This window comes from Girardinichthys multiradiatus, chromosome 2 (assembly GCF_021462225.1).
Source record: "Girardinichthys multiradiatus isolate DD_20200921_A chromosome 2, DD_fGirMul_XY1, whole genome shotgun sequence".
In the NCBI taxonomy this organism is placed as follows: Eukaryota; Metazoa; Chordata; class Actinopteri; order Cyprinodontiformes; family Goodeidae; genus Girardinichthys; species Girardinichthys multiradiatus.
The window spans coordinates 51,537,569-51,565,249 of record NC_061795.1 but is presented as its reverse complement, the minus strand read 5'-3'; the positions used below and the strand labels follow the sequence as shown (position 1 = coordinate 51,565,249).

Here is a 27,681-nt window from a genome sequence, read left to right as displayed (position 1 = left end):
CGCCCTCCACTATCACGGCCCAATCAAAGCGAAGACTGTGAAACTTGGACTCATTTGATTGGCTGCTCCACTAACGGCTTCCGCCTGATGCAGGATCCCAGCTGTTACGTCGATTCACGTTTCTCCATCAGATACAGTTTCAGCACCGTCTTGTTCAGCGCCTGCGCCTCAGGAGATCTACGGATACCGTGAAAGCTCAAACAACACGTTTCAGCGAAGCTGTCCCACTATTTATAGATAGATAGATAGATAGATAGATAGATAGATAGATAGATAGATAGATAGATAGATAGATAGATAGATAGATAGATAGATAGATAGACAGATAGATAGATAGATAGATAGATAGATAGATAGACAGATAGATAGATAGATAGATAGATAGATAGATAGATAGATAGATAGATAGATAGATAGATAGATAGATAGATAGACAGATAGATAGATAGATAGATAGATAGATAGATAGATAGATAGATAGATAGATAGATAGATAGATAGATAGATAGATAGATAGATAGATAGATAGATAGAGCGAGTTTTCCCGTGTATAATACAGGAAGAACCTTATCTGACGGGGTTTATAGGACCATGTACGACCAGAACAGTATCGATATCTGTAGGTTCTATCTATCTATAAATAGTGGGACAGCTTCGCTGAAACACGTTGTTTGAGCTTTCACGGTATCCGTAGATCTCCTGAGGCGCAGGCGCTGAACAAGACGGTGTTGAAACTGTATCTGATGGGGAAACGTAAATCGACGTAACAGCTGTAAAGCTGAGCTGCTGCAGGTCTTTAGGAGGTGAGTGACTCACTGACACAGATTTCTGTTTCCATTTTATCTGTGCGTGGCGAGCGTTACGTTCCCCGCACAGCTTCATAGATGCGGGATGCTCCGGTGGAAATGTGCGGGTGGTTGACCTTTAACCTTAACTCAGCGCCCAGAGCAGACAATGGATGCGTGCGCACACCGGGCTCAGTAACATGTATTTATTGAAACAGTAAGTTTGATGTTGACTCGTTGAGAAAAGAGGTCGATGATAGCATTCAATGGAAATAAGGCTGAATGGTGCTGGTAGTAAACTGGACGTCATGGGACGTCATGTGACGTCATGTGACGTCATGTGACTTGTTAAACCCAGAGAAATATTCCTACAATTAGAATCAGAAGAACAAGAAGGAAAGATGTGGCTGTGTCCAGAGGAGCCACTGCATTGTATAATACTGTTGATGTATGATGGCAAAATGAACATACCTGCTGAAATTGAAAGTTAATCTCCACAAAAAAAAACCTAATTTAACAAAGTTCTCTAGATACCAACAGAAAATCGTTGAAAACATATCTGATAATAAATGAGATCTGCATTTTATGGGTTAGAATAAATATCAATGAATCTATTTATTCAGCCTAAATAAGCTGCAGCAGAGAATACTCAGCATTCAAACAAAACACGTCCAGCTTCCATTCTTTTCAGTAAAAATTCTTTTGTTTAATTCTAAAATTTAAATAAAAAACAATATTGATGGAATCTGCACTACAAAATGGATCAAATACAGGTGACCTTTGGGTCTATAGGTACGATGTAGTAAAACTACATTGAAAATGGCATTGTGGGTATGCAAACATCAACATTGGAAATGCTGCACACAACAACCTGCAGTAGCAAATAAAAATCCTGTTTTAGAGGCCAGTAGGATAATCACAAATGCAGGTTGTTGCAAATTATTCCTGATATTGTGTATACACAAATAAGTTTGCATGTGATAAAGTCCTTAGAAAGAGGTTCTGCAGGCTGGACATCAGTCACTAAACGTCTACTAGCTGCATCTCTGATCATTTCGTCTTAAACAGGTTGAAACGTTGTTTGGACCTGCTAATAAAAGCGGCTACAGATGAAATTTAGGATAGATGAGTCTAATTTAGTCTCAGTGTGAAGGTCATCTATTGATATATAAACACTACCGGTTCATAGTTTTAGAACGCCTTTCTTATTCCATGGTTTTCTTTATGTTTATGAGTATTTCCATTGTACGTCGAAGGCATCAAAACAGTGAATGAACACATAGAATTATGTAGCAAACTGAAAATTAAATATGTTTTATATCTTAGATTCCTGAAAGTAGCCACCCTTTGCTGTGATGACTGAAATATTAACCTTTGACCTTCTGTCAATGAACCTCTGGGAAGTTCTCTCAACACTCTTTGGAAAACCATTCCAGGTGACCACTTGATGAAGATCATGGAGAGAATACCAAGAGAGCAAAGCAGTCATAAGGGCAAAGGGAGGCAATTTGGAAGAATTTAAAATATAAAAATGTTTAGAGTTATTTCACATATTTTGTTTACTACATTATTTCCATGTGTCTTCATTCACAGGTTTGTTGCCTCTGGTGAGAATCTACAATATAAATAATCATGAAAATAAGGAGACGCATTAAGTGAGAAAGTGTATCTGAAACTTTTGACCGGTGGTGTATTTCTATTGGTTTTAATAAAAGAAGGTAATATCTAGTATGATTTGAATGCATATTGTCAGATCTGGCATTTCAGGCGTACTGTATAGAGAAGCTGGTTGCCTACACGTTCCAGAGCAGATTTGCTGTACAACAAGAATATCTGGAGATGGGTTTTTAATTGCATGATTGACTTTATTAAATCAAGACAGATGCAGCATCTGAAGCGTTGCTTTATCTTCTTACACCAGATGTGATGTGTGCAAAGCCCAACAAACCTGTTACTGGGTAATTCTCATGCCACTAAAACTGCTGCAATGATGCCTTTTTTAACAGAAAATGTATGTAATTAATGTAAAAAAGACTTTTATTCGACTGTTTCCACGCTTCAAGTTCTGTAGTTTGGAGTGTTTTGCAGTTCTTATTTTTGCCACTAGGTGCTCTCCTGCAGACAAAGAGCTCACAGGTAGCAGCAGAGTATGGACCTTATCTATTACGTTTCATGAATAGTATGCATCCACTGGAACTGAGTACCATTATCTGTGCTCTATTCTTGTTTCGTAAAAGCCCCAAAGCAGTATTCACACACACACACACACACACACTCACACACTCTCTTGTCTTACTATATGTTTTGAGAACCTTGCATTGGCTCTCATTGACTTCCACTGATTTCCATTTCTTTTCAACCCTTCCTATTGCTTAAATCCTGACCCTGACCCTGACCCTGACCATTACCAGTATATACCTAACCCTAAGCCCAACCTTAACACACCCACACACACGACTTCTAAAAGTTGACCTATAGACAGATAATAACATCTCCTGGTCGGTGTGGAAGCTCCTAGCAGTTAACATGATCTAATCATTTCTTCTACATTAGTGTCATGTGAAGTTTTACTGGAGATGGTCACAGGACCAAACCAACAACTTCATGAATGAATGAAGCTCAGGTTCATTTCTGCTGGACTTGTTCATCTTCCTACGAATGTAGATTCTGATTCTGTTGCTGCGTTAATCTTTATTGGAATTGAATCCTGCAACAGTGTCCTCACTGCCTCGAAGGTCCATCAGACAGTTGTAGACCGTTGTATCAACCATCCAGACCACTCAGGTATTCTGGTTCCAGTCTACTCTGCATCTCCAGAACCAGAACCAAACCTGGTGAAGCAGCATTCAGTTCTTTTGCTCGACTAATCTGGAACAAACTCCCAGAAAGCTGCAGAGAGGCTGAATCCCTGATTTCTTTTAAATCAAGTTAAAAGTTGCTTTGATTCTTTTATTCAAACTATGAAACATCATTAATTTGAGCCTGTAGTCTGACTTTTCTTTACCTGCCTTTATTACAGCATCTTTTTCTCTGTTTTCTTGTGTTTCCATCATGTGAAACACTTTGAATTGTCGTGTTATTGAAATGTTAATATTAAGAAACCTGACTTGCCTTTTTGCAATAAAAGCTGAATTTATTTTAAGGCTTCTTTTTATATGATCAGTTTTTCATCTTCTGTCAGTAGTCTGGCTAAACCTCAGCTGCTAGTAAAGTTAGAAAGGAGGTTTGGAGGAATGGGTGATGCTCTCACAACCTGCTTTTGTTTTCAGGAGTGTATGTTTTCGGACTTTTCGGAGCATCATGGGTAACACCGATAGCATGATGGTGCAGAAGCGAATGGCCCGTTTTCGGCCTGAGGAGTGGTCCATAATTGACGGGGTTTTTGACAGACTGCAGGGTGGTTCTGGTGCCTCTGGGAACATAGGAGCAGTGAAGACGCTTAAGCTGGAGATGCTGCAGGTCAGTGAATGGTGAAACAAACACTTCCAGAGGATTATTCTTCCATTAGAGGTTCAGTTTTAACTGCAAGATGGTATGTTCTGTCATTGTACAAAAGAACTCACTGAATAATGATAATGATACTGGGCATGGACTGGTTTCCAGTATCAGGGTTTGCAAAGAAATGTTCTGGTTTCAAATCGTCCATATTTTAAAGGTTTAAAGTTCTTTTAATGAGCTCAGAGGGAGATCCTTCCACCTGTTTGCAGCATGGAGTAATGCTGCACTGCACCTCTACTACCTGTTGGGCACTGCTGGTCAGCTGGCTGAAAGAAAGATACAACGCAAAAATAAATATGGTTGTTTGCCCCCGTGCATCATTCCTATGAAGGAATCTGGATATGGATTGGACTGGTGCTTCTTCTGAGATGATGTGTTGTGAATTGCTGTATATATAACCTGAACTAAGCTACAACTTGCAGCTCTGTTGAGCAGCTGACTACAGGCTCTAACAGAGCAGATAGCCTGACTAGTCAGCCAGCTAATATCAGCAGGTTGTACTCTGGTTGCTCTAGAAAGAGCAGAACAGCAAAAAGACTAAAATCCAGGAAGTGAAACCTTTTCTTTAGCAAATAGGTGGTTGGAAATATCCTTGTTAGTGATAAAATAAATGTATTTAATAGGAATGTGCTAAATTGGCCTACAGAGGATGTTTTCTAGGAGTGCTGCTCACTAAGATTTCCATCATAGAGGATGTAGAGCTGGGATGAACTCAGCCGTGTCAGAGGAAAACCTGCCCTTGCATGGTTTACAGGCATTACTAGCAGCCTGTGGGAGCTGCAGGACAAGTGTCCCAGATCAAGGTGGCTGCTGGTTTTATAGACTGAAAACCTGCATCCTCTCCTGCTTTCTGTCAGGAGCTTTCCTCTCTTCTGCTGCAGTATTCAGGAACAGCTTCTTTTTGTTCGTTGCCTTTTCTCTCACATCCTCTGGCGCTGTCTCTGCCAGTCCTCGATGGGTGACCTGGCGTCAGACTCCATGTTGAAGAGGATCTATCAGTGCATGTGCAGCATCGACCTTGGGAACACCGGCCAACCCGGCGCCGCCTCAGGACCAGGTCGGGAACAGCTGATCGTCTTTCTGGCAGACACCCTGCGAGGGACCGCAGAGGAACGGGCTCCTCTAGTTATGGTCATGTCCCACAATGCAGTGGGAGTACCAGACGTTGTTCTTTGTGAACAGGTGGCATCGGTAAGCAGAGGGCGAAGTTAAAGAGGAAATCTAAGTCTTGATTTGTGGGGTCTATTCTCAGCTTCATGGCTTTTGCTTGACTTCACAGTTCTTACAGGACCTGATTTCTGCTGTAGTTCAGATTCTGATCAGAAGGGGGCGTCTGCAAGGCTGGAAGCCAGAGCAAATGGGTGAAACCTCCATGGGCGTTAAACTTCTGGCTGAGCAAATGTGCTCTGAGCTCAGACCTTCAGGTAAACCACTGACTGTAATGTTTTTAAACACCATAAGGAATAATATCGGCTGACTCCGCTTTATTTCCGTCCTCAGATCAGGGAAGTTGTGATGTTTCCTGCCTGGAGGACTGGATCTTCAGGGTCTTCCAGGTGTCGCTGTATTTGGAGATCCTGGTTGCTGAGGGTCTAAACGTGTCTCTGAACTCTTGGACGGCCCCGAGTCTTCTGCCTCCGTGCAGGGACACACACTGGAAGGACCTGAAGTGTCTGCTGGACATTCCCACCCTGATGTTTCTGGCTCCTCGGGTCAGTGGGTTTAAATAAGTTTAGTCTGGCTGTAACAGAACCCACAGACTGATGAGGTATCTGTATGTTTCAGTACTTCCTACAGTTCTGGATCACCATGAATTATGGATGGGCAGCTTTATGCGGTCCTGGTTTGTAGATCTGCAGCGTGAATTTTTATGTTTAGAAAAATGCTTAAAAGTTTTTAAATGACAACAAATGAAATCACTTTTAGATTTAGTTTTTAAGCTTAAAACAAAATCAGCGGCAGCGTGTGAATGTGGCTGCATGAAATGTTTATTTAATTTTAAACAGCTTGACTACCTTTTGCTCCTTCAGTGTTCGTCCCCATTCATAAGTATTCACACCCCTGATGTTTCTCCTCATTGTCTCTCGTTCCATCCGCAACCTTCAGGGGATTTTATGTGACAGACCAGCACAAGTAGAACATGGCATCTGCAGAACATCTGTAGATAGAATCAGGTTCAGAAACACATGCTTCCATCTCAGGGGACATATCACAGAAGTAATGTTCACCTGATGAACTCGGGCAGCTGGAAGCATCACTTCTTCTCTGGTGACCATTGTGTAATACGTTGATGTCCAGCTTTAAACATCCATATGTGACTTCATGTCTCCTCTGCAAGGTTCAGCTCCATCCTGCTTTTTATGCTGTTTTACATATTTAGTATTCATATAAGAACATTGAGCTAAAAGCCCAAACACAGAAGAAAAGTTGTAGAAATCATGAGAGATGCCATGTTGGATGTTAGAAGAAGATGGAGGTGCCTGAAGCTGGATCCTAATTATCCACCCAGCCCAGGTTGTTGGTGGCTCACACCACCAGGTTCCTGCTAACAGAATTACTGTGCAGCACAGAACCGGGCCATGAATTAAATGCAGTCCCCAATAATTAACATCAGGAACAAAAGCATCACTGCAAACTGTCACTCATCAACCATATTCTTCTCTGATTTTATCTCTCCCTAGTTACCAGACAGCTACAGTGCCCCCTGGAGGTTGGTGTTTTCCACACACCTGCACGGGGAGAGCTTCACCAAGATGGTGTCGGGTCTGATGCACCATGGCCCCACCGTGCTGCTCATCAAAGACACTAAGGGTCATGTTTTTGGGGGCTTTGCATCACAGGCCTGGGAGATGAAACCTCAGTTCCAGGGTGAGGGAAGGAACCGTTTCCATTAAGAGGAGGGGTCCAGCATGGACCCCTCCTCTTAATACAGGACCGGTCCTAGCTTTTAAACCCAAACGTGGAGCAGACACCGCAGACCGTTATCAGTCAGCTCCAGCATAATAGAAACAAAATGAAACTCTTATCATTTATGGAGGTTAAAGAAAATCCTGATAATTCAGAATGTCAGAGATGGTGAAAGGCAAAATGGACAGCAATATTTCGGTCTAACTTAGCAATGAGTATTAACTGTAATAATTCTCAGTGTCGGTTTTTAAATGTGATCTTTTTTAGAAATTACATTTTTTGCAAAGTTTAGTTAAAGTGAAATGAAATCAAACAGCTTTGGTTTGCTACATGAAGGCTGCGCATGAACACACAGAAGCTCTGACTAAAGGTGCTCCTGTTGACACATCTATAGTCAGCATCATCGATGATGATGACCACAGCATCATAGCAGCCTACAGTAACTAAGAGCTTTGTCTCGGAGTCGACCCGGAATCGCTCTGAATGATAAATGATGCGGATGCTCCAGAAAATCAGCCGCCTTAAAGGAAAACACTGGATTTTCCGTGTGCTTCTCACCAGATGCCACGGCTTGGTTAACTAACAAGGGGCAATGATTGGAGCTTCCTGTGTAGAGCTCGCCGCTGATACAACAGACACCAGGTTCTGTATTATGTAATACAAGGTGAAGGTCCGTTATAGTGCTTCGGTTCTGCCCCGTTTCCCATCGGAGCTCAGATGTCGGGTCAAACTTAGCAGCACTCCACCTGTGTGCAGAGAGGGATTTTGGTTTGTTTCAGTTTAACTTTATTTAACTTTTTTACACATAAAATCATGTAATTATGACCTTGAATGCAGTCCTGGTCCTGATCCGCAGGGTCACACAGGAGCCGTCTGTTCAATCCATTCTTTTCAGTTTACTACTACAACTAAGCAACTAAACCTTTATGAAGGAGGCCTTATTGTGCACCTTCAGTCTGAACAAGTCTGATAACAGATCCTGAAACAGACAATTTAATTCTAAAACCGTAATGTTGAGTTTTACAGAAGGTCCAGGGAGGAGGTTGCTCCCACTCATCCTGGGCACGAATGTCTCATTTTAATCATTTCTCTTTCTGGATTATACAACATATATGTTCCATCATTTTAACAACAAGAACTAGGTGCTTCATTTAGAATTTATTTGGGATTTTCTCAGATTCACACAGGTTCTAATTATACAAACATCCCAATATTCATACAATATCTGGTCAATAGATGGTTGCTCCTCAACCATCTGCTTATGGTTCTGTGTCCAGCTTTCAACCATCCAGCTGTTGATTTGAGATAAAGTTAAGTCATGTGGACCTGGTACTTATTTTATCCTCTTAGTGCATTGCACCAGTACCACAGTCAGCCAAACAGCCCACAGCATGGTGCTGCCCCCACCATACTTGACAGATGGTAAAGTGGTCCTAGGCTTAAAAGCTTCACCTTGACTCCTTGAAACATACTTCTTGTCTTTGTGTCCAAACAGTTGAGAGACCAGTGGCCTCTGAGGTCCTTCTGGCTATTCAAAAATCACCTCAGGAAGCGGCCATATTCTGCACGGCATCGATGAAAAATATAGCCACCAGTGTGGGATGACGAGGTGTTGTGGGTGTTGAGGTCAACACTAATGCTTAGTCTTAGCAGCTTCGTAAGTCTACTCCTCCACTTTTTTCAAGTCCGTAATGGTGGGCGACCTCAGTGAAGCGGTCCTGTTGTAAATCCTTCAGGTTGAAATGATTCATTACACCTTCTGACAATTCTTGTTAGAGATGATTTCTGAGTCTTGTTTATACTTTTAATCCTGCTGCAGGATTGTCACAGCGTCGCCACATCACTCCCTCGACCCGTGAAGCCGGCTCGAGTCGCAGAACTCTGCCGATGCAGGGATGTGAGCCGGGTTGACTTTAACCCCCCTGGGCACATTGGTCCAAAACACATGGAGATGGCTAAAAGGCGCCTCAATCCTGCCTTAAAGTGTTTTGTGGAAGAGGCTGCTGAATCTATGAGCTAACCTCTTAAAGAAGATCATAACAACCAGTGAAAACAGACTTTTTATTAATAAATGCCATTTATCTTTATTTGTTGAAGAATAAAGTTTGCTCTGCTGTGTGGTGCCACTGTTGGCTGACTCCCCCACACACACTGCCCTGCAGCACTCACAGAACCGCTGTTATTAACAATGGTGGAGATTATTCTGGACTGGCGCTGGAGATCACAGTGGGCCTCATAAGGGCAATTAGTTTCAGGTACTGACCCGTTTTTATAAGGGAGCTGAGCTCTGAGCTTCACAGTAATCAGTGTGATGTTCTCCTCATACAGGGTATGTTGTAAGGATGGGAGCTGAAAAGATTCATAGAATTAGAAAAGGATCAAGAATACTTCAACCAACTACTGCACTGGTTTCATGGGAAAGAAAAAGCTAGCAAACAACGAGAGATAAAACAAATCCATACAATCAAATAAAAGAAACCGAATCAGCCTGAAATATCGGCCACCCTGAGCTTTAAATATCGGTAATAAGAAGCTCCATCGGTCGACCTCTCGTTCATTTCAATATTTATTTTCTGTATTTTGTTTGAGGTACAAAAATATAATTAGTGTTCAGAGTTAAATAGACAGAGGATGTCTGCAGATATTTCAGTATCATTTTTAATAAAGGATGTATATGTGATAACTTGTGCTCCATAATGTTTTACATTATAAGCAGCTGGAGGCTAATAAAGCGCTGATAAAATGACTCATTGAGGAAGTAACACAGCTGGTTTGAATATTGCGGACTGTAACTGGACGTTTCTGTCAGATCTTTGTAATTTGTATATGTGTGTGTGTGCAGGTGACTCCAGATGCTTCCTGTTCTCTGTGTTCCCCGCGCTGAGAGTCTACACAGCAACAGGATACAACGACCACTTCATGTACCTCAACCAGAACCAGCAGACAATGCCCAACGGACTGGTGAGCCTGCAGGAGCTCAGTGGAGCAGAACTTTTAATGCTTTGCTTCATGGTTTCTGATCATCTGAGCTGAAAATGTAATTCCCTTCATTGAGCCACCCACCGTGATTACATCTACAGCACAGCTCGCAAAGCAAGAAGCCACACATCATCCCCAGAAACAGTAAATTTATTGGTAGAAAGAAATTAGAAAATAAAATGGTTGGAGTAACCTGGTTAGGTGTGTAAAACCAACTTTCAGTGTTTGGTTGGACTCTGTCAGCATCTAACATCTGCAGGTGACCCCACAGATCCTCTACTCTTTAGTTCAGACACTTAGAGAACACATCCTTGGAGCGTCTTCGCTGTTGCAGCCTAACTAGTCTTGTCTTTTCATCAGTTTTGGACAAATGTCCAGTTTTTGTTTCGTCCCTGTTGTCTCATTTTTCATTCAGTTATTTTTATTCAGCCAAGACATTTAGTGAAGCAGAATGAGGCCCAAACCCACAAAACATAACACAGTGGATATTTTGATTGACATTTTATAAAATCATAGCATGAAAATCATTTTTCCTTTTCTTAATAATAAATTGAAGAAATCCTTCTGTGCATCGCAGCAGTCAAACTCTTCTAGTTGCTCAGCAGCTTTCTGCATGTCTCCTCTGGTGTTCTGATGAACCATCTCTCCAAGGCTGGAAGGCCTTCTTACCATCACCCTAATCTTTAGCTCCTTCCACAGATTCTTGATCAGTTTCAGGTGAGGTTCTGGGCCACTCCAGAACATAAAGGTACCTCCTAGTCAACTCTGCAGGATATGGCTGGCTGTGAATGTGAGAGTTTAATTCAGATTGATCAGATTCACTATAATTCATGGCAGGCGTGAACTGAAGATTGAATCCTGACATGGAATCAAGAAGGTGCAGTTTGTTGGCCAGATGTTTGGGGTTCTGGGGAACTTTAACAGATGGACTGTAATCACAGCACTGACTCAAAAACTACATAATATTTATTTTCTGGTCTCATCAGGGCATGGGGGGTCAACATGACTACTTTGGTTTGTGGCTCAACGGTGACTTTGGACAAGGTCACAGCCGTGCGCGACCCAAGTGCACGACCTACGGCAGCCCTAAACTGTCTGCAGACGAGGACTTCACCCTGGACTCTGTGGAGGTGTGGGCTGTGGGGAAGCCACCGCAGCCAGCTGAGGTACTCATTACTCTGCTCAGAATAACATCCTCACTCACTTCTGGTTTTACCCTGACAGCAGAACCTAGTGGGCCATGAAGGTAACATACAACCATGATTATTTAACTAAGCCTCATTCAAGTAATCCATCTGAGCTTTAAATCCAGTTTTATACTCTCCTTTGCAGTCTAGATGTTGACCCATATGGGTTTTTCTATTGCCGATACCAATATTTAATAGAATGGCTGATTTCTGACATTTTAGGCAGATTCTGTTAATTTATTAATGTTATTTTATTATTTTTCTGTCCTCGATATTCAGACCTTTGATCAGAGTTTTGCCATTTTCTTTCACGTAAAACCTCTGCAGTATTTAGTTGAAGCTTCTTTTTTCTGGTGTAATTCTATGAATTTAATGATGGAGATATTAAAGGAAGCTACTGATGGTTTTATTTGCTGCTTCCACCCTTAAAGGACCCCTGCCTCAGTCAGAGTAGAGGAGCTTGGAGTAGAGCTGCTACCCCTCCTCACTGAAAGGAGTCAGCTGCAGTGCTCGATTTGGGTCCAAAAAAACCCATCAGAAGTTTGTGGTTGATTTCAAATCTTTTCTGTTTGTAAAGCTTTGACCTGCTGACCTTCGCTTTAGTGGATTTGGATTTGTTTTCCAGCCTTCTTGTTGTGAGCCGTAGTTAATTATTGATATTGGAAGTAGAGGAGATGGCTAATGTTTATAACAAAGACAAAAGGAACAGAAGCTCACATTCAAAACTGTCTTTAGCATCTTATGCTAGTGACTGTCATAGTTAGCATTACCAAACACCTGGCTGTGAATGCGTTCCCAGAGAAGCTACAGTCTTCATGATCCTTCACGAGGTTCTCAACTGGCCTGTTCCATGCTCGACAAAGGCTTAAATCTGTGAGGATAAAACAGAGCATTTTGCTGCAGTATAGCCAGCCTTCCTGTTATCTGCTGAAAGTCTTGCTCTCTCTCACTCCCTCACAGCCTGAATGAGCTGTAGATGAGTCTCTGGAATCATCTCTGTGCTTCTGTTTGACTGCATTTACACCTCACTGATTCTGAATTGTCTTCTTCAGTCAGTGCCAACTTTCACACTGAAGAGTAGTGTTGTCATCTTGACCTTGTATCGTGGAAAAAGATCAGGTTTTTAAGTTTCGGACCGGCTGGTCACCAGTCGGAACCAATTAAGTTGAGAACAGCAGAGTTCTGGTCAACAGCCCATGTCTCTGGACATCTTTTCAATCAGAATCCACCAGGGGGAGACTGTGAGTCAGGCCCAGAACTCAATGGAGGGACAGTGACTCTTCTGGACCTGCTGGGAAATTTGATGCAATTTACTGGTTTCTGAACCTGGTTTTGAATTGAATTGATCAGAATGATTTGGAGTGTACTGGGTTGGCCGATGATGCGATATTTTGATGTTATACATCTGATTACACACAAAGAAACTCATTTACATAGCAGCTGTTTTACATTTCCCATCCGTTTCCTTTTTGTCCACAGTTCCTCTAAATGTCTGTTTGTTTGGTGTTTCAGGGAGAGGAAGAGGAGAGCAAGAAGAGCATCCTGAACGTGGATCCGGAAGTTCAGGCATTGATGGAATTAACAGGGAAGACTCTGCACAGTGAGGGATTCAGTGAGCTGGAGGAAGACTTTGATTAGTTGCTAAATGATCTCCATCTCGGTTGATTCTGCTTTTGGCTTTCTAACCCAGAAACTGTTGTCTTGTTTAACAGGAACTAAGCAGCTTTGGCTCAGACCTGTCACCATGCAGGCTTATTTTACAGGAACTGTAGCTCAGGATCTCCCAGTAAAGTCTGAGCTGAGCAGTGAGCGTGCATCAAGGCAGCTTTTACCGTCAGTTTGAAAACTTTGGGTGTGAGTTTCACACTCAGACCAAACTGCTGTTCAGCAGAATCAAACCTCCTCATTTTCACTGCAAGACACTAGTGGAGAACCTATGAACAAGTAGCGCTCTAGCATGTGATGCCCATCAGTTTTTAGATATTTATGTCTAATTGTTAATTAGTTTGTGAAAATCTGAACAGTCATTTTTGGTAGTTTAATTGTTTAAGCAGGGAACTTGAAACTTGGTTCCTCCCTAAAGGTTTGGCTGCTGCTCTTCTGCAGACCGGATTCAGACATGAACCCGTTTGAGCTTGATCGAGGAGTGTGGACCAAACTGCTACCTTCACGATTCTTTTCACTCCCACCTGGTTTTCGTGCTCTGCTCTGGTCCAGCTGTGCATCTCCAGTTTACTGACTCTGCCCATTTGATCATTCCCACTGATATGTTTCACATGTTTTATTGGGATTTTATGTGAATAAACCAACACAGAATTGTTCTTGCATTTTAATCCTGTGGACAGATTCCCCCCATAAACCCACCGATTACAGGACGAACCTGTACCACGGTCGCTCCCAGGTAACATGAATGCTATAGAGATGTCTATAGGAAGAACCCTGAACATAATGGATCTCCTGCAGCACCATGCAGACGCTCTCTCTGCACCGGTAAAGAATAAAGTACTCGACCACTTGGTGTTGCTCCCAGACTGTGTATGTAGAGAATTGAACTTTCAGGTTAAGATGGTCAGATGATCATCCAGTTCTTTATCCCAGTACAGATGCTGAATGTCACTGGGCCACATCATAAATTATGAACAGGGCTTAATGTTTCACGCGGTGTGCTTCATTTCTTCACGTAAAACAGGTTTTTAGACACGACCACGTGTGTGACTGGATACACCATGCAACAGCAGCTTTAGTGATTTTGCTGCTGCCTGACTAGCAGGCGGGCTGGAAAATGCTGCCATAAACATTAGAAATGACATGAAGACGAGCTGAAAGGCTGCCTTGTATTTGTGCTCGCTCCTCATCTGCTCTGCTTTCATGCAAATACCCGAGTTACAAATGCAAATCTCTCACAGCCCATGTGATCCTCACACGGCAACGTTCTGAATCTGGTTCCATGGGAAATATTAATGTCTGTTGTGTTTGGAAACGAATGTTTTCAGAAATTAGATGATTCCCTGGTTTATTACGATACTGAAAATGAGCTCAAGTAATTTACATTTGAAATTCATCCATTCACAAGATCTACCCACTAGTTGGTAGATATTGGTAGATTTTTTTTTTCATTGATTTTTAGTTTTATCAGAAGGATTACCAGCGAAAACCAAATATTATTACTAATTTGGACTTTAGCTGCTCTTACACCAATAACCCAGCTTTCTTAATTAGATTACAGTGGACTGTTATTACTTAGTTCAACTTCAGTACCAGTAAAAGCAATATATTATTAGCACCTAAAAATGTGGATTAAAGCTGTTTTGTATCAGTGACTCAGCTTCCTTAGTTACAATTCAGTGGAATGAGACTATTAATATTATCTTCTTTTAGCAAAATATGCTTTATTATTAAGACTGGGTTGAAACTAATTTCTACCAGTAAACTTGGAAGGATTATTAATGTCATTTGATTTGTTTTTCTGTTTATTTTTTTTGTGATTGTAATGTAACTGTTCTTCCTCATATACAGCACTTTGAATGTATTGTTACTGAAAAGGGTTATATAAATAAACTTACCTTACCTAGTGGGCATATTAAAGGCCACCTGAAGAGGCTGATGGTTGAATTCCCAGAGGTTTGATGCTAACAACTTTACTCACTTACCCATAGGATTTTATTCTGGCTTTAAAATGAATCATTTGACTTTATAATGAGCTAAAGTTTTTTCAATAAGAAGAATGATGTTAAAAGGTTTAAATAGGTCAGATATGATCAAATCTATGTAAAAATCTTTAAAAGCAAACCTGTAATGCTGTCAGCAGCTGCTGGTTGAACTACAGAGATGTGGTGCCTGCAGACATGCAGATGAAGGCTGATCTCCAACCATGAAACTGTGAGGAGATGGAGAGAGAAACAGCCGGTGGAGCTGCTTCCTGCTGCAGTTCAACCGTTAATGGAAAGAAGTATCTGAAATGAGAAAATGTCACCTTTGTTCACTGTTGTGGGGAAGTTAACTGCAGCTTATAGAGCAATGACATTTATGCAAAGTTTTTACCTCAGACAAGTAAATTATATCATTTGTTTTTGTGTGCCGGTAGCTTAATTTTTACATTTTCTTCACGACACCATAACCGTAGTGTCATGAAATCATACATTTCTGACAAATAAAACACGAGTTGATTGAATCATAAAAAGATGACACCTGCCCTTTTCTCTGCTGTGAACAGTGACTCTGAAAAGTCCACAGATCCGTGCTACAAACAATCATTTCAATGATTTCTACTCTGCACAATTGTTCAGCTTAGGATTCAGTCTTCTGGAGTTCACACCTGACCTCAGGTGCAGAGACTAACCAATCTGAAATAAAGTCCAGATGTTCTTGTTGGATTCTCCTGTCATTTGGTCTATTGGCTGTAGAACACAATGGGTCTGGTTGTGTTCTCCATCCATCTGGTCTAAGGAGCAAGGTTAGGAGACAGAAACCTCCTAAAGAAAACACTCAGTCCTGGATAAAACCTCCCAGAACCTTGGATCAGAACGTGTTGTGGTCTAAAGGACACTGGGCTTAACCTTAAATGGTTGAGTGAAATATGCAGGTGGCACCATCATGCTGTGGGCTACTTTTACTGGTGACAGCCAAATATTAGTATTTGAAAATTTGGACTAAAGCTGTTTTTACACCAATGACCAGAGAATTTTAGATTTCTTAAAAGGATTGTATTCCAACTATACCATAACAGTGACAGCCAAACATTATTAGTATTTAAAAGGTTTGGACTAAAACTGTTTTATACCAGTGACCTCAAGGATTAATATTATCATTTTTTTTCTAGCACAGGATAAAATCCTTACCACAGAGGACTTCTCTCAAACCTCCAGTGGGTCGTGGCAGATGGCCGCTCACACTGAGCCTGGTTCTGGTTCTGCTGGAGGTTTCTTCCTGTTAAAAGGGAGTTTTTCCTCTCCACTGTCGCTACATGCATGCTCAGTATGAGGGATTGCTGCAAAGTCAACACCAGTGACTGTCCACTGTCTCTACATGCTCATCCAGGAGGAGTGAATGCTGCAAGTCACTGACTGGATGTAATCTGCTGGGTTTCCTTAGATAGAAAAACTTTTTATCCAATTTGAATAAATAACTGAATCTGACTGAACTGTTCAATGGTTACGATTTAATAGGAATGAATGAACCTGACTGTTGTGAAGAGCCTTGAGACAACATGTGTTGTTAATTGGAGGTATATAAATAAACTGAATTGAATTGAATGAGCTAATTACCTCTTTTAGCAAGACTGGATTAGAACCAGCTAGTTTACTAGTAAACTCCCAAGGATTATTAATGTCATTTGATGTGTTTTTTCTGTATCAATGTGATGTTTTTCTTCATGTACAGCTCCTTGAGTGGCTTGTTGCTGAAAAGCGCTACATAAATAAACTTGACTTGATTTTCTTCGGATGGAACTAAGGTTTTTTGTCAGAATGAATGAAGTTTTGAACTGTTCCACATCTCAGTAAATTTACAAACTAAACCTTCAGGTGTCTTCTGAAAAACTGAAGATGAGGGATTTTATTTTTCACCATCACAGAGAAACAAAAATGAAAGCTCTTGAAGGCCCAATAAGAGCCCAGAACTAAATCTAATAGAAATGCTGTGACTGGACAAGAGATGTCCACACAAGAACCTGTGAAAGTAGAGTTGGTCAATATTACCAGGCCCAGATGCAGGTTCCTAGAGGCCCACAGGTTTCAGGGTCTTTATCGCCTCTTTCTTCTGGTTTATTGCAGTTTTTTTTTTTAAGTTTCCTTCCTTGCAGATTAGTTTGTTTCCAGTTTACAGGAAAAAATATCATATTGAGAAGGTGAGAAACGGTTAGAAACGACCTATCATGGTCAGTTTTTATGTATTAAAATCCGGGATGAATTTAAATTTAAAACAAGTCTCAAAGATCTGTCAGACTTCGAAAACGGAGGCGTTAATAAAGTCATATTTGGGCAGGTTACTGAGGATTTACTTTGAAAGCTGCAGCTCTGCGCCTCTCTTACTTTGCATAGATACCGTCGTTGCTTCCGGACTCTGTCTTTATAACTTAAATGCTGAGCCTATAATCCAAGTCAACTTTTACTTCCTTGTACACAAGCGGATAGAGGAACTGACCGCCCTGCGGCTGGCCTGTTGTCAACACTCTACATCCTCTCCTGCTTCATTTCATAACTTTCAAATCATGATCAGATAGAAAACAGCTGCGTGGAGCTGCGAACAAGCGATTTCTCAGGAAGGTAAGCGCAGTTTCTGACTTTTTAGCTGCAGATGTTGAAGTTTTTCTGTTTAAACTGAGACAGCTGCGCAGTGGCGGCTTCAGGCGGAGGACGTCCGCTTCTTGCTGCTCTCGGCCTGGATGGAGGCTGCAGGTTCACTCAGCCGCTGCGGCGGTGCGTTCAGGGTCTCACTCAGAACCAGGAAGAAAATGGCTTTCATGTCAGCCGGGAGGCTTCAATGCGTTTTCTTTTTCTAATGGGTGGAAACGGATTTTCTCTTCCTGGAACAGTTCGAGAACCAGCTCAGGAGGTCCTGGTTGGAAATGAGAAGGGCCCCTGAACACAGACACCTCCGAGGCCCCCATCTTTATAGGCTACTAAAGCAAATGGCTGCATGAGCACCGAGGTCATTAACGATATGGGCTTCTGGGTTTGGGACATTTTCTCATTGCTTTGTGTTCATTTGATGGCTTTTGGTTCATCTGTATTTGTGGCAGAGCTTCATGCCTTTTCTCAAGGGTTATTATCTCTTGGATGTTTAGCATCTTTTTATTGATTGGGGCCTTTTTAACACAAATAGCCAGAAGTCCATTTCCTTACGTTACAGCAGATCAGTTAAAAATAAAAACACAGGATACCTCTTTATGAAATTCATATACAGATGTATTTCAGAAGAGCTGATATGCCACGAAAAAGTATTGGTTCCCACAAACCAAAGTTAATATCAGACAAGATAACCTGATGAAATACAAATTTCATTTCTTTAGGTAAAAAAAGCCAATCTCACCCTGTGTGAAAAATAAACTTCAGTGTGGGATAAATAACTTTACTGGTTCCAAACTGGATTTTAATCCTGAAGAATAGGACACAGCTGGACGTTAATAGGATGAAGGTCAGACCAGCTTCTATGTTTGGGTCAGAAACTGACTCCACAAGCTGCGGTGAATGCTAACAAGTCATTTTCCCAAGTCCGAGTCAAAATAAAGATTTTCTTCTAAAAAGCATCAAGCCCAGTTATAACACTGCATCACTGTAGGTCAGGGATTTATTTCAACATGTTTTAACGTCACCTTAAATTATTTTAAAATATGATAAAGCATAATATTACCCCATAAGTAATATAGTTATGCATGAAACATAACCAAAACAGATGTTAATGATGAATTTGTTGGGTCGCAGTTGTTAATATCTGGTTTCATTTTGTCCTCTTCTTCACTATAAGCTGCAGCATCCTGGTTTCTTTCTCGCAATGTCAGAGTTGAACTATTAGATTAACTCAACTTTCAGAACATGAACCCATCTTCTTAATTGGTTAATTGTTGTAGTTCAAACTGTAGTTTAGCCTTTAGTAGAAAACCCTCATATTAACAAGCAGCCCTTAATCCTGCTGTTCATGCTAACTACTGGCACAGCCAACTAAAGGCCTTTCTGGGAAAACAAAACGTTTGAACCACATCTGGTTGTAAATCTCCACATAGCACTCAATCAGCCGTGAGCATCTTAAATAACATATTTTTAACTGCTGACCGTGGCGACTGTGTGGTTTTTGTGCTCGTTAGAGCAGTGGGTGGGCGTCAAGGACATAGCACTGAAGTGGTTCAGGCCCTAACTGGCGGAGCGAGCGTTTTGCGTCAGTCTTGGTGACCTTGTGTCCTCCTCTGTTGTGTGGAGTCCCACAGGGCGCAGTTATAGGCCCCCTCCACTTGTCTTTTAACTGACACTCAGATGTTTGAGCACATTTCCCCCATTTTAGCTTCCCTTCACTGGCGGCCCATCCCTCTTAGGCTTAATTTAGAAATTCTTTTATTTGCTTTTAAAGCCGTCCATGGCTTGCTCCATCCTGTTTCACTGAACTGCTGCAGCCTCATACACCACCTGCTCTCTCAGGTCAGTTGAACAGCTGCTCCTCAATGTTCCTCGGACTGAGCTTAACCTCAGAAGAGATCAGGCTTTTGCTGTAGCAGCTCCCAAACTGTCGGACAATATGCCCTTGGAAATTAGACAGACGTCTTCTCTGTTTTAAAATCTCTTCTGAAAACCCATCTTTTTACCCTGTGAGATGTTGGTTTCAGGGCATTTTTATATTAATTGTTGATTTTTATGCTGTTTTACATTGTTTTAACATAGGAGTTTACTTGTGTGTTGTTTTTAATTTATTTAACTGTACAGCACTTTGGTTCAGAGCTGGTTGTTTAAAGCAATTTATAAGTAAAGTTCAATAGATAGCCTAAGTTAGCAAGTTTAACACCACAGCATCCCTTTATTAGCAGTTTCCTCCCTCCACCACATTATCCAGGTCCTGCCATAACACGACCCATTATGGAAGGCTGTTCTGACATAAAATCGCCTTCACCACACTTACATTCCAGATATCCGAAACTGATGTATGACTAGGCATATTAGTTAATTAAGATATCTCTAATTACTGACTGGTATAAATGACATCAGATTTACCGTTAAGTTGTATAGCGTCTACAATTCAAGATGTCTGCAATAATTATATAAGTATATTTCAGATATCAACATTTAAATTATAACGAGTTATAAAGTACATTTGAGATATTTTGCATTCTGTTCTGACTAGTCATAATTCTAATTAAAGATAACTTTAATGACCTCATTATTCAAAATATCTTAAATGTATTTTTAAATATTTGAAACTAAGATTTGACTAGTGCAAATTAAATTGCAGATATCTTGAAAGAAAATAATAATTAGGGACAAAATAATTAAGAGATAATCTAGAACTGTATTTTGGACTAGTCAAAATTCTTTTAAGAAATCTCTAAATAAATTAGGGATAATTGGAACATTTTTTTATCTAGGTGACCTTTGTTTTTAAGATATCTTAAATTATTCTGACCAGTCAGAATGATATTACTGATAGATGGAATAATTATTCTCTCTAGTCAAATCGTCCCAGATTTACGTGACATTCTGGCACCAAGTTTCTAAAGCATTTTAGCCTTAGTTTGTGTTTAATAGTCAGTGGTCTGCAATGTCAGGCAGCTGAACTCAAATTCTGGTGTCATAAACCTGATTTTTATGGTGCAGTCGTTTATTTTATTGTAACAGAACATTCAAGTTTTAACAGCAAAACATACTTCAATAAATAGACATTGCATAAATCGGAGTTATCTTTTAAATGTTGCTATTAAGGCTATTTTAAGATTTCAGGGACATTTTTGACTAAAACCTGGCATTGAATAGTAGTCAACTCCTCTGCATCACTAGTAGCGAAACATTTGGCGTAACATCTTCTTCTTGAAGGCCAAGTTCTGGTTTGAAAAAGCTGCAGCAACTCCTTGAGTCAGAATATACGCTGGTCACAGAAAGATATAACGTGCCGGGAGAGAGCAGGTTTCTCAAACCGTTTCAAGTAGAGGAAGTTCAGGTCTCCACGTATGCCATACCTGACCCTAACCCATAGTTCCACAGGCAACAGTTTGGACAGCTCAGTGGCAGCACTAGAGGGCTTTAATTCAGATATCTAAGCAAGTCATTTTCATTTGTCATTGTTAAGTTTGAGATATCTTGAAAGGCATTTAGGTCCATCACAATATGATTAAAGTAGTTGTGATCAAAATGTAGATGCAACTAGTCAAAATTAATTTTTAGATATTTAGAAGGTAATTACAGACAGTCAGACAAAGCTGATTTTTGGTCAAATGGCCTGCCATAGCCCCACATCAGTTTATTCTCAGCACATGCAGAGAGGCTCAGCGGATCAATGCATTCCTAATTTTAGAAGTTGGAATGTGAACCAATTACCTGAAAGGCTATCAAACTGGAGCAATATGTGAAAATGATCAGAACCGCATGCAGTGACAAATAAATGACAATATAGAGACAACTAGAAAATGAGCAGAAAATAGGTTTGAATCAGAGTGAGTCAGCAGACTGACACTCTGCTGGGGCCTTAGTCTCAGCTCAGGCATACCTGCACTTTACTTCCTGTTCTCTGACATCTTTGCTTTTATGTTTCACCAGTTTTGGTTTGATGACCCACTGCCATTAAGAAACGAGCTGAACCTTGGCTGCAGCAGTCTGTTCAGGATGCTGGGTTTATTTTTATTTGACTTGTGTGAAACTTTACTGCTGGTTCATCTTGTTTTTCGGCTGGCGGTTCTTTCTAATGTAGCTGTCTTTAGAACGGGCCGGTAACAAAGCTCCATGATTGATTTATTCTTACTCCTGTTTAATCAACATCTCTATATTTGGCGCCAGTTGAAGCGCAGAAAAGAACCTAGACAGAGTGGACTGCCGTGGTTCACTAAACTAATGTTTAATCTGAAAATAATAATGAACAACTAACTCTGGCAGCTCTTCAATGTTCAAATGGGCTTCACTACCGATGTGTCCACCTTTAATCCTCATTCAGTAAAACGCAGCAGGGGAGCTTTCTCTGATTCTGCTGCTTGTTTCTAAAACTGGGATAAAGCGGTCATAAATATTTAAAGCATGGATCAATTCCTAATAATAATAATATTAAGAAGAAAAAACTATTAGAGAAGCTTGCAGGTAAACAGAAAGAAAGGCAATTTTTCTGCTTTGATATTCTGACATCAAACTGTCTCCAGTTTGATGAGTAAAGTCCAGTTCGGTTCTGTTCTGACATGTTGGGTTGCTCTAGTTATTAATAGTTATTAATGATCTCTAAGCCAGTGAGCTCAAACTAAACAACTGGTTAAAATGTGGCAGCAAGCCTTTATTTCTTGGCCACAGCAATGAAGAAAGCTCACATTGAACCCCAGAACATGTCAGGCCCAAACACACCAAGCAGCTTCTCTTTCATGGCTTCAGTTGTCTTCTCCTCTTACTGCTGATGGGGCTTTTCTCACTGAATGTGAATTAGCTGTAAAGTGAGGCCGAGCCACAAACACCCGGTAGTAGGAACTAAAAGGGATCAGAGCTGCGGTAATATTAATTGTATAAAACAGACAAAGTAAAGTTCATAATTTTACATCATTTGAACATTGCATTAAATCCTGGGTCCGAAATATTAATCTTAGTGTTCTGTTTTTGGGTTCAAAAATTATGTTTTACAATAATTAGCTGAGCTGCCGACTAGAGAGAGGTGCATGTTACTGCTGTTCCTTTGCTAACATTTATTTTGTCTGTGTTGTGGATGAAGGGAACATGTTGGATTGCACACATAAAATCTGCAAATAACATTTGCTTTTATTGCTCTAAAACATGAGGGCTGCTGAGATTAGTCGTCATCATCACTGGCGTAAACTATAATCATCCATTAACATCAGTATTGTTAGTCTGCAACATATTTAGCTCCTTCAGGGGAACTCTGAAAGAACCCATTTCACTGAGAGATATCATCTCTCCAGCAGCCTCTGGCCCTGAGGTTCATGTCACAAACCCTTAACTTAAAGACAATTTGAAGCAATTATGAATCTGAACAGTTTTCTTTAAATTTAAACATCTTTCAAAGCAACCTGAATCTCCATCCTGCTTCAGAGCCTGATTCCAGCCTCTGCTGGAGGAAACTTATATAGGCTGATTGTGCCCATTGTTTCTAAATTGTGCAGCTCTAAGTGTGACACGTTGGTGCAGCTTCTACCTGAAATTGCTTTTGATTTCCTGCTCTTTGAAGGAAACAACACAGAAAGACTGAGGAAGTCTTCTAATATAATTCAAATATTTGAGATTAATTTGAATGATTTCTGAACTAATAACTGGTAACATGTTTATTTGGTTTATATTTAGCCTTCTTATTGATATTTTCTGTCTCAAGATAAATTATTGCAATACTGTTATTGTCTAAAATGGTTTTAATGAATGGAAGGCGTGAGAATAAATTTGACATTATTTCAGATATATTTCCATCACATTTTATCCAAGATCATTAGTAAAGTATAAATGGCTTCTGATTCACAGCTGACTCAACCCAATCCAACATGCTGATGACAAGAACACCTGCAGGAGATCAGTCGTCCTGCCGAGTGGTCCCGTGTGCTGCACCGCAATGATTCTCCATGTTTGCTTCATGGAGCAATGGCTCATTAAAGACAAAAATCATGAAAACTGAATTTTCACGCATATTTTCAGATGGCAGTCCCTAAGGCTGCACAACATATCGCAAATATATCTTCATTGCAATATCAGTGTGTGCAATACTTATAAGGGACTGTTTGGAGTGTGATAATTGTTGGCTAATGTAATAAATCTTTTCAATGCTAATGTAACATTAAGCCAGATGGACAGAGTCTCAGGGCAGCAGATGCTCAAACTGCACACAAATGACATCACCTAAAATACTAAAGGTCACAGAGTGGAAAAAGCACAGATGGGAAAGAGAGGATGGCAGAAAATAGGCAGATATCGCACATGATATCATCTTCCCAAGATTCACCAATATTATCGTCATAACAAGATTTTCTAAAACCTTGCAGCCCCAGCTAGTATTTCTGTGCATCATACTTTAATTATGTGCTCTGAGTCAATCAAGACTTTCAATCTGATGTCCACCAACGCATTATTATTTACAACAAGTCTGAAGAAGGAACAGGCACTGTTCATTGCCTGGTTAACAGCATCCCTTCTGCGAAATATGGTGGTGGCAGCATCATGCTGTGGGGATGTTTTTTTGTGCTAGAAACTGAGAGACTAGTCTGCATGGAGGGTTAGATAGGAGCAGCCAGACACATAGAGAATATACAAGAAAACTTGGTTCGAGGTCCTCTGGACCTCAGACTGAGAATCGGTTCATCTTCTAACATGACTGACAGAGGATCTGCTGAGAAAATGTCCAAAACGTTTGGGCCACGCTTGTGGAGTCACCCAGGAAGCCTGGAGGCTGTGACCGCTGCTGAACCGGCTTGAAACCAAAACCATGGGTGTGAATACCTTTTAATCAGTGTTTTAACTAGCCTTTCAGTGATTAAAAATGCCTGCTCATTATGGAGTATCTGTGGTGATCTGTGAGAAAACTAAAAACACTCAAATCCTCTCTGAAATAATATTGATAGGTAACAAGAAGTGAAGGGGTGTGAATACTTTGTGGTGGCTCTGTATCCACAGCGCTGTAGAAATGCTATTGAAGTATTTGTGAATAATCCTGGATTAACCTGCAAACACTTTGCTTTCTCTGCGTTCTATCATAAAACCAAACGGACCTCTGACGCTGGTTCTGGATGGGCAGCTGATATAATGGCCACGGTGTTTGCAGGATGTGTTGCTGCTACATCAGTATGAGGTCATGGACGAGTCCATTAGTGGGACTGTCTCTTTACTGGAGGAGAGAGAAAACCGTGAAAACCTGGATTTTAGCTGGATTTAAAAGAACTCAAAGATTCAGCATCTCTGCAGTTTTCTGGACATTTGTTCTCGATTAGTGGAGCAGAAGAACTGAATGCTGCTTCTCCATGTCTGGTTCTGGTTCTGGGGATGCAGAGTAGACTGGAGCCAGAAGACCTGAGTGGTCTAGAAGGTTGATACAACAGCAATAGATCTTTACTGTATTTTGCTGCTAAGCCATTCAATGTCTTAGAAACTAACAGAAGCATTTTAAAGTCTCTTCTCTGAGGTCCAGGGAGCCATTGGAAGGACTTTAGAACTGGGCTGATGTTCTCTACCTTCTAGGTTCTAGTGAGGACCAGGCATTAGCATCCTGGATCAGCTGCATCTGTCTGATGGACCCTTTGCAGATGGCCGCTCACACTGAGCCTGGTTCTGGTTCTGCTGGAGGTTTCTTCCTGTTAAAAGGGAGTTTTTCCTCTCCACTGTCGCTACATGCATGCTCAGTATGAGGGATTGCTGCAAAGTCAACACCAGTGACTGTCCACTGTCTCTACATGCTCATCCAGGAGGAGTGAATGCTGCAAGTCACTGACTGGATGCAATCTGCTGGGTTTCCTTAGATAGAAAAACTTTTTATCCAATTTGAATAAATAACTGAATCTGACTGAACTGTTCAATGGTTACGATTAATTGGAATGTATGAACCTAACTTGAAATCTATATGATTCAATTGAATTGACTTAGCCCATTTTAAAATTACCCACCTTTCACACAATGCAACGGGAAACAACACTCATTATTTTTACCTCCACCTTCCTCCCTCCCTGTTGGATGGAGTAAGGGGGAGTCAGGTTTAGCCTAAACCGGCTCAGTTATGGTTGAGGTCCAAACACACCCTCCATTTCTGCTACCTGTATGACCCCTTCTCTTTTCCAATGGTTATAATCAGTCTGACAGAGGGAGGTATCCCAATCCTTGTGGTTTTTAGTATAACAATGACCATCAGTGGGCTCTAGATGGACAAACTTTATCAGTTTATTATTTTACTTAGTACTCCTACACATAGCCCATTCTAAAATGTCCAAACACTCAGTAGTTTATTCTAACCTCCCCAACAACCCGCACCATTCAGACCCTTTGTGAAGATCCTTGAGATGACATGTGTTGTGAATTGAAGCTATATAAATAAAACTAAATTGAATTGAATTTAGGAGGACCTGTGAAGACACTGTTGCAATGATCAATTCCACTACAGATTAACGCATGGATGATGTTTTCCAGATCCTGCGGAAACATTAAACCTTTAATGCTGGAAATTTCTTCAGGTGATAGAAGGACTTAGTGACTGTCTTTATGTAGTTCTGAAGGTTGTGGTCTGAGTCCATCACTACACCCAGTGTCATGATTTGTGAGACAGTTGCTGTTCCAAAATGCAGACAGGACGATGGAAGCAGAATGGTGAGTAGAAATGGTTTAATAAAAATACAAAACTTACAAGCTCGTACAAGGAGAACAGAGCGTGGAGCACAGACAGAGGACTGGACTGAACTGTGGAGAAACAATGGGCATGGTGGTGGAAGGAACCAGTGAGGAACAAGAAAAACCATGTAGTATATTCACTGAAGCAGGGGTAGAGAAATGACAGGCAAACCAGAAGAGCTGATCAGAAGGAATGAATTGCAGCTGAGGCAGAGAGAAGGCAGAGCAATCAGAGGAAATGTGGAGCAGCTGAGACAGAAGAAAAGAGCAAAGAATGGGAGAAAAGACAACCGGGAATGGAGCTGAAGAAAAAGCCCTAGAGAAGATGGCAAACAGAGATCCAACAGGAAACAATCTAAATGTAAAACGATCGCAAAAAAAACCACAAAGAATGAACTAAAGAAATACACCTAACAATAATGAGCACAAGGAAATGAACTATATGGAAAAACCAAATGTCAAAAATAACAGAATATGGCAAGACCTTCAGAACATAACAAGGAAAATGCTAAAAAACATGAATACAAATTGAAACCATAACCAAACATCTCAGGATCAAGACACTGATTTCGGACTTGATCTCTGGTTTCTAGCTGTAGAAACTGAAGCTGTGTTCTGACCCTTGATCAAAACTGAAGTAATTATTTTTGAAACAAAGGAGGAGCTCCTTTGTTTCAAAAATAATTACTTCAGTTTTGTTTTTATTTAACTGTAGGAAATTATGGGGCATCCATACATAGATTGTTTCTATACATCTATCCAATGATTGAATAGGTTCATGGTCACCTGGTTATATTGTAGTGTAAAGTAGTTTGTTAGAAAACAGCATCACGGAGACCAAGGAACACAGCAGGCAGGTCAGAGGGAAAGTTCTGGTTCAGTTAAAGCAGGATTAGGTTCTACAACAATATCCCAAGCTCTGAACATCTCTACCTACCAAGACCTACCAAGATATGGACGTCCACCTAAAGTGACTGGCTGGACAAGTAGAGCATTATTTAGAGCAGCAGCCAAGAGGACCATGGTAACTCTGGAGGAGCTGCAGAGATCCACAGCTTATGTTAATAATGCTGATCAGCTGAGAAAACAAAATCTTGAATCTTGTTTAATGTTGTTAATGTTTAGGATTTTTCTGTGAGAGGAATTTATATACACACTCACCGCCCACTTTATTAGGTACACCTTGCTAGTACCGGGTTGGACCCCCTTCAGAACTGCCTTAATCCATCGTGGCATAGATTCAACAAGGTACTGGAAACATTCCTCAGAGAGTTAGGTCCATATTGACATGATAGCATCACACAGATGCTGCAGATTTGTCGGCTGCATCCATGATGAGAATCTCCTGTT

The 27,681-nt window shown here is 40.8% G+C and overlaps 2 protein-coding genes and 2 long non-coding RNA genes across 6 annotated transcripts in view; 3 read left to right on the top strand and 1 right to left on the bottom strand.

Annotated features, from left to right (window-relative positions):
* Positions 1–430: 430 nt before the first annotated feature.
* Positions 431–14,952, top strand: meak7 (MTOR associated protein, eak-7 homolog). 2 transcript variants are annotated; one of them, XM_047349917.1, is made up of 9 exons: positions 431–803; positions 4,055–4,244; positions 5,232–5,474; positions 5,563–5,707; positions 5,784–5,995; positions 6,965–7,151; positions 10,033–10,151; positions 11,156–11,335; positions 12,869–14,952. In XM_047349917.1, exons 2-9 carry the CDS (start codon positions 4,086–4,088, stop codon positions 12,992–12,994), a joined length of 1,371 nt encoding a protein of 456 aa, XP_047205873.1. In that variant the 5' UTR covers positions 431–803; positions 4,055–4,085; the 3' UTR covers positions 12,995–14,952. The 2 variants fall into 2 exon arrangements, with proteins under 2 accessions (XP_047205873.1, XP_047205866.1); XM_047349910.1 differs by lacking the exon at positions 431–803 and adding an exon at positions 826–1,002.
* On the bottom strand, positions 6,000–6,955 carry LOC124858116. Its single transcript, XR_007035751.1, has 3 exons — positions 6,512–6,955; positions 6,299–6,441; positions 6,000–6,136 (listed from the first exon to the last, which is right to left on the bottom strand). It is a non-coding gene; the product is annotated as an uncharacterized LOC124858116 (long non-coding RNA).
* Positions 7,953–9,306, top strand: LOC124858121. The gene is made up of 2 exons (XR_007035757.1): positions 7,953–8,847; positions 9,010–9,306. It is a non-coding gene; the product is annotated as an uncharacterized LOC124858121 (long non-coding RNA).
* A 2,172-nt stretch (positions 14,953–17,124) lies between the features above and the next one.
* Positions 17,125–27,681, top strand: part of plcg2 (phospholipase C, gamma 2) — a 60,139-nt gene continuing 49,582 nt past the window's right edge. Inside the window, exon 1 of one of the 2 annotated variants that reach the window (XM_047352968.1) lies at positions 17,125–17,619. The gene's annotated coding sequence lies outside the window, so the exon portion shown is untranslated. The remainder of the gene's footprint in view (positions 17,620–27,681) is intronic. The other variant, XM_047352976.1, reaches the window with a different exon arrangement.

Coding starts and splice junctions, on each gene's coding strand:
- meak7 (XM_047349910.1), top strand. CDS start 959: ATGCGTGCGCACACCGGGCTCAGTAACATGTATTTATTGAAACA. Junction 5,475..5,562: donor TTTGTGAACAGGTGGCATCG/GTAAGCAGAGGG, acceptor TTGACTTCACAG/TTCTTACAGGACCTGATTTC. Junction 11,336..12,868: donor AGCCACCGCAGCCAGCTGAG/GTACTCATTACT, acceptor TTGGTGTTTCAG/GGAGAGGAAGAGGAGAGCAA.